Consider the following 14,605-nt stretch of genomic DNA (forward strand, 5'->3'; position numbering starts at 1 on the left):
CCATGCTCTCTTTCTAGGTGAGGAGAAGGACAGGGGCTTAGCTCATCTGAGGGGTAGTGGGAAGAGGCGATCCAGGTGTGCTGGATAGGAGAAGAGATGCATTCCGACCTGTGGTCCCCACATGCAAACCACTGAATAAAAGCATTAGCCTCTGAGACTGGGAGTAAGGAATGTCTTATCACCATGGTTACCGGGAAATGGTCCCACTTATATATAATAAGGGCTTTAGCAGAGGCCAGGCCATCTGATGCTCCCATCTGGGGCCAAAAGACAGGGTGCCTGAAGTGTTACTCCTTATGAAGTTACCTGAACACAGCTCTGGGCCAGGTGCTGGGCCACGTACTGGGAACAGCGGGTCTTTTATTTGTTGGGATCGGGGGGTGGGAGCCAGGGGAGGACAGAGGCCTGGGCATCTTCACCTAGTCACCCCTTTGTTACCCAGCACTTGGCTCTGCGTCTGGCACACAGCAATGCTGCATTAATGAGTGAGCGTGCTGCCTCAGTATGGGGGTACCACCCCAGATACGGAGCTGCAGTGGCGGGGGAGGGGTCGTTGGAGCGGCCATCTCTCCTTTAGTTCTCACGCTCCTACGTGGCAGAGAGATGCCCAACAAGGAAAAAAGTGCCCCTACGCCGCCCCCGGGGCATGGCCTGTCTGACGGCCGCTTTCTCGGTCGGCACCGCCATGGTGAGTGAGCGCATCCTTTGGCCCCGGGGCTTGGTTCTGTTCTCTAGGAGAATAGGAAAAGCACAAAGACCCGCACCCGCACCCTGACACCTGTCCCCCGAGCCCCGGGAGAGGCGCCCGCCTCCCATCGCCCCCCGCCCTAGCTACCTGGCTCCTCGGGATGCCCCTTGCAGCCGAGGATGCGGGGAAGGCGGAGGGGCCAGGAGAGGCAGGGAGGAAGGAGGCCAGCAGCCCCACAAGTGTACTGATGGCCTTGACCTCGTCTGCCTCCGGGTGAGGGGCCTGGGGCCTGGGGACCCGGAGTGTACTGGGGCGGGGCGGCAGCCCGGGCCAGAGGGAAAGGGGGCCCCATCCCTCTGCCGGCGCGTGCGGCCAGAGCCTGGGGAGCGGGCGCCTCTCGCGCTACTCTCCGGAGCACCGGCACTGTCTGGGGGAACAAAAGAGAGAGGCGGTGGAGAGCCGGAGCCCGTGCTGCCCCTTCGCCCTCGGGGACAGCCTCTCCTGGACCTGCTCAGGAGGGGGCGGCGGAGTCATGGGGAGGCAGATGAGGGCCGAGCCTGGGTACCTCTGGCCACATTTCTGCACCCTGTAGAGAGAATAGGGTGGGGACAGAGGCACGCATCTCACTTTTCCCAAGGGTGCCAGCTCCGTAGGGGTACCACCGGCTGCAGGCGCATTCTTTGCTAGACACTACTACAGTAAGTGCTATTCCTCTGAGTGGTCAAGAGTCTCCACTTGCCCCTTTAACATATCTCCAAAAAGTCACATTAGGAAAAAAAAAACAAACTAACCATCGTCTCACCCATCCTAGGGCCCTTCATTTCTATGCCTAGCACGCCGACAGTGCAGTTAGGTACCTCTGGACCGATTTCAGGTCATCTAAAGTACAAGTAGAAAGCATTCCGTATTCCAAGCCCTCTCGCCCTCCCTATCCATCCCCCTTCTATCCTTTGTCTATGTATTTACTATCCTGCTAGTCACTTCCCTTGAGCTGTAACCCCACCGTGCACATCGGTTTTCCCCTCCACCCCTCGCCTTTATTTCATTTTTAGCATCCCGTATTTGAAGTCAGCAGGGCTCAGCAGGATTTGACCGACAGTTACCTCTTGCCTTGAGCTCAAGAAAAAAAAAAAAAAAAGAAGTAGCCGGGTTTCTGCGCATGCTCTGCTCTGACAACTGCATCCTATGATTCCAAACAGGTTACTGTAGAACATACCGAGCCTCGGCAGCTTATTATATAATGATTTTGTGTAAACCGATACAATGGGGCCTCGGACACATTAAGGAGGTTGGTAGAGCAGGAAAGAGCCAGGGGCAGGGGGACGCACAGGCCGGGTCCCATCTCTGGGCATGTTCTGCCTCTATGACTTAGCTTCTCACATATAAGAGGGATCAAAAAATGAAAGAGGCAGTCCCCTTCTCATGGCATTTGCTTTTATCTGGTTGCATGTTTGGGTAACACTTGGCCGTTCTTCATTTCACCCGTGTTCATTTCTTTGGGATTCCTAAATGATGGTGGTAATGGAAAATGAAGGAGGTTAGTGTTGTTAGTTGTGGGTAAAGAAAGTTTCAGGTCGTGGAGATACTGGGTAACTAACTCTTGAAGCCCTTTCAAGACTGCAAAAGTAGCTCATACATGTGGGACAATAATGAATCAGAATGTTTTAAGGTACAGGTGTTTTTATGTCAAGATATTTTGGATGTTACGTTATGGTTGGAGACAGCCCCAGAACTCAGGTGTTTCGTTCGTGTGGAGGTGCCAATGGCTGAGCTCATTTTTTCAGAGAATGTTGTTTTGTGTGAAAACCATTCTCCCTGAAAACCTTGTGCTTTTTTGTTTTTAATTTTAAAAATTCTACCCAAGTCATAAACAGAGCCCTTGGGAGATACCCAGGATCCTAAACTTTGCTCCGCGGTCCAGCCCGGGGCTGGCTGCCTGGTGTGAGTCTGGAGAAGGTGCCTTGGAGGATGGAAGAAGCACCCACATGGTGTTTCAGAGTCCCTGAGCTGGGCTGGGCTGGGCAGGCAAGGGCTCCCAATGGGGACTGGTATTTGGGGCTGTTGGAAGCCAGATTTTGGAGACAATGAGGTTGGCATTCTAAGCGACCATGCCAGTGACACCTACCCTTTGCTTAGTTAAGGGCGTGACGTTTGGGTTCTTTTCCCTTAGGCGGTGGTCTTGAGGATACTGGACCAGTACGTTCTCCTCTAATGTGCCCAGGGTCCCAGGGAGGGATCTGCCCTTCAGCTGCAGGGTCTGCTGGTCTAGGTGGGCACCATAGCTGGCAGCAGTGAGAGTGCACGCCTGGAGCCTGCGAGTTCCTCTTGGCTCTCCTCCCTTCCCCCAGATGCTGTGGGGCAAGTTTCTATCTCCAGCTGGACTTCCCTGGGTAAAGAGAGTGAAGAAGCCTCACAGTGGCTCAGGGGCTCTCTGACCATTAGAGACCCTCCCCAGCTAAACAAGCATCTCAGTATATTAGCATTCAAACTGAAATCAGTGCCCAAGAAAATATTCCTAACAACAGCGGGCAGGAACAGTCCAAATAGGGTCTCCTCTGCATTCCACACCTGTGAACGGACTCACTAGTATTTACCATTTTTTATGCAGCACAAATTGTGTGTGGAAGAGGAGGTCAAAGACGATGTTTCAGCGAGATAGGGAAGCGAACAAAGAAAGGGAAAGAATGGGGAGGGAGGATGTATTTGTTTCATCTTTAATGAACTCAGGAGGCTAAGGACAAGCTAGCTGTAACCTACATCACCGGCGGCTCTCATCTGAGGATGTGTTTCCAGAGAGCTGGTCTACTTTGGAGTGACAGCCACTGCCACCCATCAGATAGGATTTCAGAATTTTATTAATTGAACACCCATAGCGGAAAAGTGGGTGATGGCATGCACTGCTTTGGTGTCGGTTGCTTTAGGGGTAGGGTTGTGTGGTCCCCCATTCTCTTGTGGATTTCCCTGCAAGGGACGGGGGCTGGGATGACCCAGGGTCCACTACAGCTTGCCTACAGAAAGCCAAGCAACGTCCCGGCGCTGCTGGGGACTGTTTGGGAGGACCCGTGCAGGCAGGGAAGCTGCAGAGAGCTGGATCCCTTAACGGTGGGGTCTCAGGCAGGTGAGGTGGTCTCCTCGTGAAATGGAGCGGCAGAGGGTCATACCCCACCCAGCCCCGGCCCCCGGAGAGCTGTGGAGACAGAGGAGGAGTAACCCGTGCAGTCTGGAGTTTAATGAGCGCGCTGGAATTGTGCATTGCTGCACGAATAGTCGCTACTCTTCCTAATTGCTTACCTACTCCGCGGGAGGTATTAATGCAAAACTGTGAATAGTAAGTACGGGCCTCTGGCTTCACTCTCTCGCTCCCAAATCAGTTTACTCCCCCAGCTTTGTCCTACTGGCCCGTCCACTTGTCTCCCTCCCCACTGCCCCCCGCTGGTGAAGGCCACGCACCCTTCCCACTGCAGGCGGCTGCAGGAGACGTTCTCACCGGCTCGCTGGTCTGCTACTTCCGCCTTGAGATGCCTCCGCGGCCCGCAGAGACCTCCTGATAAAGTGCACATCCCTTAACAAGCTTTGCAAGCCCTCCACCGTGCGGACCCCGGGTGCCTCGCTAGTCCCACCTTGTTCCAAAAGCCCCTCCCCCCTCCACAAATCAGAACTCCAGCCCCTGAATTTCAGATCTCCAGCTGTTCCGCTGTCTTGCTGCCGAGCCTTTGCACGTGCTGTTCCCTCGCAGGGAATGTCGGTCGTGAACGAGCACCCCTTCCCCACCCCACCTCGCTAAGCTCACCTCACAGTTTATTTCCTCAGAAACACCGGGTATCCCCACCCAGGGCCCCCACTGCATTGCGTGACCCTCGTGGGTCCCTGCATCGTCTTGTTCTAGCTCTTGCCCCTTGGCATTGAAATTGTTTGCGGCCCAGTCTTGGACTTGAGCGAGCTGAGGCCACAGGCCACGTCTGTCTGGCTGACTGCTGATGCCCAGGGCTTTATCTGGGCTGTGAGTGAGTGAATGAGTGAGAGGATAAATAGGCTTGGAGTCTAGACGGGCAAGTCAGACCCTCATCATAATCCAGGTCTGGCATCTGCTCCAGCTGGCAGGTGGGTGGAGTCATGGCCGTTTGTCCCTGTATTCGTGTAGGTTTCATTAAAAAGGGAAGACCCGACCTGTCCCTGGGCTACCTCAGGGGTTGACGCGAGTGGTGGGTGCTGGGGGAGGGTGTGGATGGTCCAAGGTGGCGGGAGGTGGAGGGGGCCACGCCCTGGGGAGGGGCTTCTGGAAGCTCCCGCCCCCAACTGAAGACAGAGCAATTGGCTCTCCCGGCGTTAGGGCCAGTGCCCCGGCAGGACGCGGGTCTGGAAGTAGACGTCTCACCTTTCCAGGTAGGGGTGAGGATGGACTTTGGGGACCAGGCCTGGAACTAACTGTCTCACCCATTGTTCTGTCCACTACCCACCCCCCACCCCCCAGCAAAGCCAGGATTTGGTGTTTCCAGGGCCCCTGTGGAGTCAAACGGGGTTATAACCCTGGGACAGCAGCTCGTGTTCCCCAAGAGCAAGACAGGTGGGCCCAGGGGTGGCATTTGGTGCTGCTCTGGGTGCTGGAGCTGCAGGTGCACGAAGCCAAGAGCCTGCTGAGCTGGGGCAGGGCCTCCTGTTGTTCCTTCAAGGGGTGCTGACGCAGGACGCACCTGACAAGCCCGGATGCAGAGGCCACGCCCTGCAGCGCCCTCCCGGGAGCCGGAGAGGCTCGTTCTCAGCCCAGGCTCTGAGGAGGCCCGTGGTCGGGCTAAGACAAACTTCCCCAATTATGCGGAGGATGTACGAACGTACTCCTGCTTGTGTTTGAAGCATTTCTCATCCTCGGTGCCAGCGGCAAACCAAGATTAATTTTGTCAGAGTTTTACTCCGCACTTTAATTTTTAGCCACAGAATGTTATAGTCAGCTAAGTTTTCATGCGTTTAAGCTTTCCAGAGGTAGGAGATGCCTGGGAGGTGTGTGTGTTGTGTGTCTTTTTCTTAAACAGCAAAGCAACATTTTCAAACAGCACAAGAACCGGAAACCCCTGTGCCCACATCTCCCCATCCCCCTATTTGTGTTTTAAGGATTCAGAACCTCCAAATCGTCCAAGATTTCCACGATGGAAATAATGCGGAATAATAATAATGGAAATCCTCTTCAAGGATGCGGTCACGTACCCTCAAGAGGCCACTCTAAGGCGGGGGAGGGCTTGTTTCGGTCACTAGAGTTGCTGGAGTTTATAAGGGTGTTTATGGATGATGCATTCTCTGGTTTTGTTTTAGCCTTTTGTTAGGAACAATAACGATCAAAAAGCCATCAACTTTAAAGAAATACCTCACAAGCTGTGGACAAATAACAGTAGGATGTTATTTAGAACAAACAGCAGTATGGCAGCATCTCCCCAGTCCTACGGCCATCAGAAGGGCCTGAATTATCAAAGGTGGCTGTCCACGGGCTCTCCAGATCAGGCTGACTGCCTGCAACAGTACGGAGGAGTGTCGCCAGAGGCCACGCTTTGGGCACTGTGGAATGTTCTGTCTTGATTCAAGAAGCAGCTAGAAAAAGCACCGCGCATTATTCATCCACCCCAGGGTTCTTCTGTGTTTTGGAGGTGCCTAAGGCATATTGACTTGTCCGGCCTTGCCAAGCCATTAGAAAGAATATTCCTTTCTTTGCTTAAAGACCTTTGATTCTTGGCTTATCTGTAACAGTTCAAAGGACTCCCAATGGAAGCTTGAAAAGCCAGTGTAGCTATGTATTAGGTATCCAGGTGATGCAGTGGAAGAGGCAACCATTTTTTCAAGATGACTCATACTGGGATCACTTCTGCCCCTCACTTGATCGTAGAGCTCAGAGCAAGTTCCTTAAAATAGTCTGTGCCTCAGTTTCCTTGTCTGTATCCCAGAGAAAAACAAATCAACCTTTCGAACACTTCAGTGCCATTATGAAGGTACAGTGAGAGAGGAGAGCTGTAAGGGATTTGGAAGATTTACAAGGGAAACACAAAGGCCATCTCCTACAAACCCCGTCCGTCCAAGTGGTATCACTGCTCTTGAGAAATGTCTATGAGGTTACGCCAGGAAGGGACTAAAAGAGCTCATTGTAAAGCTTTTTCAGTTGTGCATTTCTTAGCAACCTCATGCATTTTTATGGGATTTTTTAGTGAGTGGACTGCAGGCAGATAATTTTTAGGGTGGCTGGTGTTTCATTCTTTGAGACAGGTGATGTATTTATCAGTTTTGTGATTAGATGTTAGGATTCCTAAATGAGACGGTAGATCATAGTTTGTCTTTAGCATGTTTTTAGTAGAAGAATAAGTGAGGGCCGGGGAGGAGGAATTCGTCTAGGTGAGCATCCTTCCTGTGACGCTGGGGGCACCATGGAGGGTGAGAAGCATTGATCGATGACTCTGACTGATCGATGGCCCTGAGCCTAATGGTGAGTCCCTGTGGTCCTTCCCGTGGTGTAACTTACACCTCCTCTTGGTGCTTTTCCTCCCCATCTTTCTAGAATGGTAGCAGTTACCCTGCAGCAATGACAGAGCCCAAGTCAGTGTGCGTCTCTGTGGACGAGGTGGTCTCCAGCAGCAGGGAGGTCATAGAGATGGAGCTGCTGAACGGACATTTGAAGAAAGAGGAGAACAGTCTCTCAGAGGCCCAGCGCCTCTCTTCCCTGCCGCGGAGGGCGGCTGTGAACATCGAATTCAAGGACCTTTCCTACTCGGTCCCAGAAGGTCCCTGGTGGAGGAGGAAAGGTAGGGCGGGGGCATCCAGAGGCGCAGGCACCTCGGAGGAAGGAACAGGTTGTTTGGGAAGATCTGGGTCTGGAAGCTGGGAGGCTGATTCTCTTTCCAGACTCTGGCTCTGCTGTGGCCAATGTATGTAATTGCTTTATGCCAGATTTTTCCTCACTTATGATATGAACAGATCAGATTAGATGACTCAAGATTCACAGCATTTGTTGTTTTTTTTTTTTTGACTGAAGTATAGTTGATTTACAACGTCGTGTTAGTTTCAGGTGTACAGCAAAGTGATTCAGTGATACACAGATACACACACACATATATATATATATACACACACACATATATATATATATATATATACACACACATATATATATAAGTATATATATATATATATATATATATATATATATATATGCACTTTTCCAGATTCTTTTCTATTATAGGTTATTACAAGATATTGAGTATAGTCCCCTGTGCTATACAGTAGGTCCTTGCTGTTTTTCCATTTTATATACAGGAGTGTGTATCTGTTAATCCCAAACTCCTAATTTATCCGCCCCTCCTTTCCCCTTTGGTAACCATAAGTTTTCTACGTCTGTGAGTCACACACTGGTTCTTAAGCTCTGATATGATCACACAGTTTGACCAGGGTCCATGTGTGCCAGTTTCCTGTCTGCACTCGGAGGGTCCTCTTTACTGGATGCCGTTAATGTTAGTCTTTCGAGATCGGACTCTTTTTTTTTAATGTTTCAGAGCAAAGTGGAAGCCAGGTGTTTCCTCCCAAGCTTGAAGTGTTGAAAAGTAACCAGTGACCTATAGTAACCTCTCTGGAAACCAGACATGTATGTTTACAGATCTTGAAAGGACTGTCTCATGGGGGGCGTTGGTGGGCTATCCATAAAAACAGAAGAGATGACGGAGCGGGTGGGACTCGGAGGTCTCGGGAGAGCCGCGCACACAGGAGTTTGCCGCCAGCCTGTTGCATGTTAATGGAACTGATGACTGACGGTATTCTGAGTTTTCTCAGCAACGTGGATGCTCCTTTGCCAGCTCTAGGTTTTCAAAGTGTGTGGAGTTAATGCCTCCCTGGGTTGGTATTTTTTTCTCGAGCCTGACCGACTTCTTCCCGTGGAACTCGCTCCGTGTCCCCCACTGCCCCGTGCACCCTCCATGTATCCATCTTTGGGGGGGGGTGACTGGGAGAGGACGTGCTACACATCACCCAGAAACAGTGGTCCTCAGTTTCTAATGAATCATTTAAAACAATTTGAAAATCTATGAGGAATTTGGAACAAAGTGACTCAGGTACCCCCGGAACATCCTGGAATATTGGGGTTGTTTAGAGCTCTCAACTTCAATCTAGATTCAATCCTTCTTCCTTTTTGAAGAAGACCCACCAAGACTCACGTGTTTACTTTTCATCTTTCTGCCCCTTATTGCCTTCATTTTGCTTCCTGCTCTCTTGACGTGAAGCAGTTGAGACGGTTGGCGTGGGCACCCTGGAATTCCTTGGAGCCATGATTTTAGAACCTTGATTGACTGGTCCCTGGGACCTTTGAGCCGAGCTGGTTGTGGGGTGATTTTGTGTCTGTTTGCACAAATGGGAACAGATCCCAAACCTCCTCAGCGGTTGATACCATAGCACTGTTATCTGAGACTCAACATTTTCAGAGGGTGCCAGCCTGTTTCGTTAACAAAGAAATTCTGTGAGAGGCTCAGGGTTGGGCCCATTTGGTTGAGCCTCTTGAAATTTCAGCATAAGGGTCCAGCCTTTTCCTTCTCCACTTGAACAAAGATTTTACCGAAACAATGCACTGAGCAACCAGGAGGGTGTCGTGAGGTTTTGACCTGATGTGTCTCTATAGACAAACGGCGGCAGACCTGTGGGCCACGTGGGCAGGTTTCTGTCCACGTGTTACGTGTGGCCTTAGAAACGTGGTCATGATGCTGAAAACGCTTGGGTGGGTATCCTCGCAGGTGAAGGCTTGAAATGCAGAAATGCACATGTTTGAAAACCACGGCAGAATCTTGGTTTGAAATCCAACCCTGCAGGTGTTCACCTGGGGCTGGCAGGTGAAGAATACCATTTCCTGGTCGGGTGTGCGGCTTGCCCACCCTCTGTTCTCTACGTGTAAGAACTGGTCACACTGATTGTCAACAGTGATCGCCTCTTAATTAATGAGGGAGGAGCCACTACCGTCCATGGCCGGTGGCCTCCTAGGAAGCCCCACCCAGATGGCTGCCGGATAAACACCTGCCCTGCAGTAACCTGTGTGGGCTCAAGCGGGGAGGAGTAGAAAGTGGGCCCCCCGGGACCTGCCTGTGAGTCAGAGATGGCTAGGGCTGGAGAGGAAGTCGGGCACCGTCAGTCTGGCGTGTCCACGTGTTTGGTTTCTCAACCAACGAGGCCTGACTTCACTGTCTGGCTTCCTCCTGGCCTCTTTCTCCACCCCAGTGCCTGTGTCCACTTCCCTCTCTGTGCCCATTCTCCCGTGCAGCCCCATCGTTTCTTCTGTTCTTGGTACCCTCTCAGTTCAGAATTTAGATGGTTTATCACTGCCGCATACCTCGAGGGTGTGGGATACCCGTCCACCTTCTCACTGAATAGAAAGGAAGCCGCGCGTGAAGGGCTTGCCCGAGCCTGAGCTGGGAGCTAGGCCGGGGGCTGGGTGGTGGTTTCCGACGCTTGGGCACCGGGCAGCGCCTGGGGCAGGGCATTGGGGTGCCAGGTTCCCCACGGCCATAGGGAAGCTGTGCTCCTTCTCCAGGCTTGGTGCCCACAGATGCTGCCGAGCTGGCAAGCATTCCCCTTTTCTCTTGGTGGTAGTTTTATATTTCGTGTCGCCTCTGTGGGATGCCCAGCGTGATGCCAAGTGTGACCGAACTTTGGGGCAGGAGCTTATGCTCTTACTCCTCTGACCATATTCTGTTTTTCTGTCTGTATCAAGTCAACAGTCTTTTGGTTTTTGGTTTTTGTTTTTAAATTCAACTTTATGTGCTGAGCTCATTGTAATGACCACAGTGAAGTGTGCGGTGAAGGACAAAGGAGCCTGAGGGCTGGAGTGATTCGCTCAAGGTCGGAGCCAGCAAGGTCCACCATCCAGCCGTCGGATTCCTAGTTCAGGCTTCTTTCCATCACGAAGACACTGGGCCACTCCAGTAAACTCTAGGAAAGCCGTTTTCTCCCAGAATATGGTGCTACAACACACAGAATGCTGTAGCAAAGCCTGGCACTGGGATTAGAATAATATTAAAAACTCCTACACAGTTATTTTAAAGAAAGAAGACGGAGAAAGAGAGCTTCATAATCCTTAGTAGAAGGGTCGTAAGTAACTCCACAGCAGTATTTTGAAGAAGGCAAATGTCAGGCACTGATGCTTTCTAATTCTTGAGCTTGACAATTGCCAGGCATTGACTTCAGCGTCGGAGAAAACAACTTGTATTTTCAATTCTAGCTCCATTTTCACCATATGGTTAATGATGGCTCGAGAGGAAAATCTGGATCATGTCATAGATTCCTAGTAGACAACATAATTGTGAAAGGAACTGTTCTCAGGAGAAAAAAAGTACACCCCAAGGATGATTTCCCTGGCTTCTGGTACAGCGATTACTTTCCCTCAAGGAATTCACTCACATAGCCTAAGTTGATGGGACAGATGATTTGGAACAATGTGGACTCCGGTGCCGTTACACAAACTATTGTGTCGAGGGACGTAGGGGAACAATCCGGTTTGATTGTCCTCACCCACCCCAGTGTGACTTAATTTTGAAAGCGGCTTTTGCTCCCTGGATGGTAGACACTGCGTTGGCGTTGGTAACATTTAGGACCCCTTGTTAAGAAGAGAATCCACATTGTGAAATGCTGAGGTGAAGCGGAGAAAATTCTCCACTCAGACAGCACTCTCGCTTTCAGAGCTCGTCCACACAGTGGAGTTGAGGGGGTACTCTGGGTCGTCTGTCCCCCAAGGAGACTGGAGCCATTTGCATTTATACAGTTCAAGCAGCCCTTTGGTCCAGTCGGCTCAGGGGCCAATTCTGTCCTTTCAATGTGTGGAGTACACGAAGTTCAGAGATATATCCCAGGTCACAGGAGCAGGGGAGGTGGGACGTGAAGGCAGGTCTGGGGGGCTTGAGGCTACAGGACCTGACAAGACACCTAGTAAACATCCGGCCCCGATGTGAGCACACAACGGGACCATTATGGCACGGATGTGCCTCACCCCATTTTACAAAACCACTGGGGGCGGCCTTGACTGTTACCTCTGACTCATTTCCCCTTTAATCGGCCTGCTTGGATGTCAGTCACCTCTGCCTTTCACAAGGACCCATAAAGAGGTTTCCTAATCCCATGGAGAGGCTTGGCTGTCCTGTCTCCTCCCCAGGGAGGTGAGGCTGGCATGCACGGCATGCTTTGCGCAAACAGGTGACATGATTCTTAGAAATGAAATAACACCTCCCAAGATTACCTTGTGGGTTGAGAACAAGAGTAATATCTGAGGGTTTGGAGAGTTTTCTTTACTCTTCCCCAGCCCAGCAGGGGCCTCAACACTCCGATGGAATGGGACAGCACCTCCTACTTTGAAACCGGACCCTCCAGCTTCATCCTTGCCAAATGCCAGGATGGAGCTAAATATTCTAGGCAGCCCCCCATCAGATTATCTGTACTGGTTTGCTTCTGAGCTATAAAAATGCATCTGAACACCCTTCTCAAATTGAAGTTTGCTTTCTCTTAATTTCCACGGCAATTTCACAAGGCCTGCACTGACAGGCCGGCTAAAATGAGTAGAATGTGACATTAAAATCCCTGTCAGCGGGCTTCCCTGGTGGCGCAGTGGTCGGGAGGCCGCCTGCCGATGCAGGGGACGCGGGTTCGTGCCCCGGTCCGGGAAGATCTCACATGCCGCGGAGCGGCTGGGCCCGCTGAGCCTGCGCCTCCAGGGCCTGTGCTCCGCAACAGGAGAGGCCACAACAGGGAGAGGCCCGCGTACCGCAAAAAAAAATAAAAATCCCTTTCAGCGATTCCATTAAGGGAAGACTGGATTCCAACCCAGCGCTGGGAGACTTGATCCAACCGACTGGGACAGGGGTGGGGAGGGAAGGCCAGAGAAAGGGAGAATCTAGAAATCCCAGAGCAGAGAGGGGGCTCCAGAGGGGGAGCTGCGCAAGTGCAAAGGCGGGTTTCTCTTCCCCAAGCATGAATGAATTACTTTTGTACTTCTTGGAAACTACCGTGCTAAGGTGGGCTTTCTTTGGGGTGCAAAAGAAATGGCTTTTGATACTCTTCCTTTGTCTTTATTTGAGGCTGTGACTGGTCTTATAGTGCAGTGTGGCAAACCTAAACCTTGCTTGCCAGGGCACCCTGCTTGAGGCTGGAGCTTTACACTGGGAGCCCAATGACCCCAGGTCACCTTGGTGAACGCAGATGGCTGGAGACCTCCTCCCATCCCCTCCCGGGCCAGTTCTCAGGCTCTCAGTGGCTTCCTCTCAGGCCCATTTTGTGATGAGGTCTTCTGGAATAGTTCTGTACCTCCGTCTTATATGCTCCGAAAGAGGCTTTGAAAAACTGTGGAGGATGGGCTGACTCTCAGGACAGATGGATGTAGCGTGACCATGTACAAAACCAAAAGGGTTTGCTAGTTTACAGCAGAACTTGAACATCCAAGGGGTCTAGGTGCCCCTTCTCCAGCCAGCCCCTTCTCTCCCTTGGAGCACACTGCATGGAAGCCAAACCGTCACCAGTTGGGACATGGAATCAGGGGTGCGTGATTCAAGTGTGGCTCGATCAGGTTCAACAGCCCCCGTAGACACGGCACAAGTGGCCCTGCCGACACTGGCTCTTCTCCTTTGCTTCACTGTCAGGCCACCCCCGTCGCCTTCCGATTGGCAAGGCACAGTAACACGTTGCTGTTTTTCCAGAGAGTGTGCCTGGTCCGGAGCCATCTGGTCTCTTCAGTGTGACTTTGCAGGACTGTGTTCTGCTCAGTGGGGGGTTGGTGTCACTATCACTTTTCAAGGACATTCTTGTGACACTCACTTTCACTTGCTGGGGGGGTGCCCTCCTGCCTTCCTTTAACACCCCCAAATATGCTGACACCTTGAAAACTTCACATGCAGGAACTAATGTCCTCTCTTGTAAACCGGAACCGAATCCATCAAGGCCAAGAAATAACACAGGGTGACGTTCTGCTGAGCACGAAACCATTTCTTTTGTCTATAAATTGGCAGAAGAAAACGTTTAATAACCATACACCTGCTCTTTTTGAGTTCAGTTGTAGAATCAACAGGTTTGTTTATTTAAGGACCAAAGGTAACCACGTGGGTCAGATTAAAAAAACATTTGGAAAGACTGAACCGTACAAACCAGGGGTTTGTAGAATGGAGGTACATGCTCTATAAAACCCTTGCTGATGGAGTTCCAAAACCTCTATAGGAAAGCTTACATTCAAGTGAAATATCTCTGATACTGAGTGTTTTTGCCCCTAATTTGAGAAAAGGCATCAAGAGTTTTCAGAGTGAAGGATGGAGGCTGATGCACCTGCAGGGACCCGGCCTGACCCACAGCCCTTAGTTTTACTTCTCACTTTGTCAGCTGTGTTGTCGTTAGTCACCTTTGTGCTTGTGGGGGTAAATGGCATTCGGTGTCAAAATTAAGACGGGCCAGAGTGATTTCAAAACTGTGATTATGTCCAGCTGAGACCTATATTTAGAGCCAGAATCCTGGAGCCCAAAGGGTCCTGGGAGCTCCCTCATCTGACCTCTCACCCGTGGAGCAGTCCCTCTCGCCCCATGACAACGGGTGGCCAGCTTGTCTGGGCAGCAGCCAGACCCTGACATCCCTCTGCATGGCCAGGTCCGTGTCTGCACGACTCTTATTCTTAGAATTCTGTCTGTTGAGCTGAAATTTCAATTCGAGTCACGTTCGTTTGTTGATCCAAGTTCTGCTTTTTGGAATTCTGCAGAACACGTACAATCTTGGTCTTGAAATGAGCTCACCAATTGGGAGGAGAAAAGCCTAACCATGTACAAAACAGGTACATCAAGATCCAGGGCTACCTGGCAAGGAGGAAATAAGAAGCCTGTGGTTTGTGGAGGAGATGAGGCTGGAGTCCTGCTTTGGGAGCAGGTACCACAGTGGCATCCCTGGGGG

General features: G+C 51.2%; 1 protein-coding gene across 3 annotated transcripts in view; it reads left to right on the forward strand.

The window, feature by feature from the left end:
- The first annotated feature begins 629 nt into the window (after nt 1-629).
- The window catches only part of ABCG1 (ATP binding cassette subfamily G member 1), a 56,948-nt gene continuing 42,972 nt past the window's right edge, over nt 630-14,605 (forward strand). For 2 of the 3 annotated variants that reach the window (XM_024758345.1, XM_024758346.1), the window contains exons 1-2: nt 647-688; nt 7,221-7,464. In XM_024758345.1, coding sequence (XP_024614113.1) covers nt 647-688; nt 7,221-7,464 — 286 coding nt within the window. Of the gene's footprint in view, nt 689-7,220; nt 7,465-14,605 lie in introns of all 3 variants that reach the window. The other variant, XM_024758347.1, reaches the window with a different exon arrangement.

Source organism: Neophocaena asiaeorientalis, unplaced genomic scaffold (assembly GCF_003031525.2).
Source record: "Neophocaena asiaeorientalis asiaeorientalis breed wild unplaced genomic scaffold, Neophocaena_asiaeorientalis_V1.1 scaffold45, whole genome shotgun sequence".
In the NCBI taxonomy this organism is placed as follows: Eukaryota; Metazoa; Chordata; class Mammalia; order Artiodactyla; family Phocoenidae; genus Neophocaena; species Neophocaena asiaeorientalis.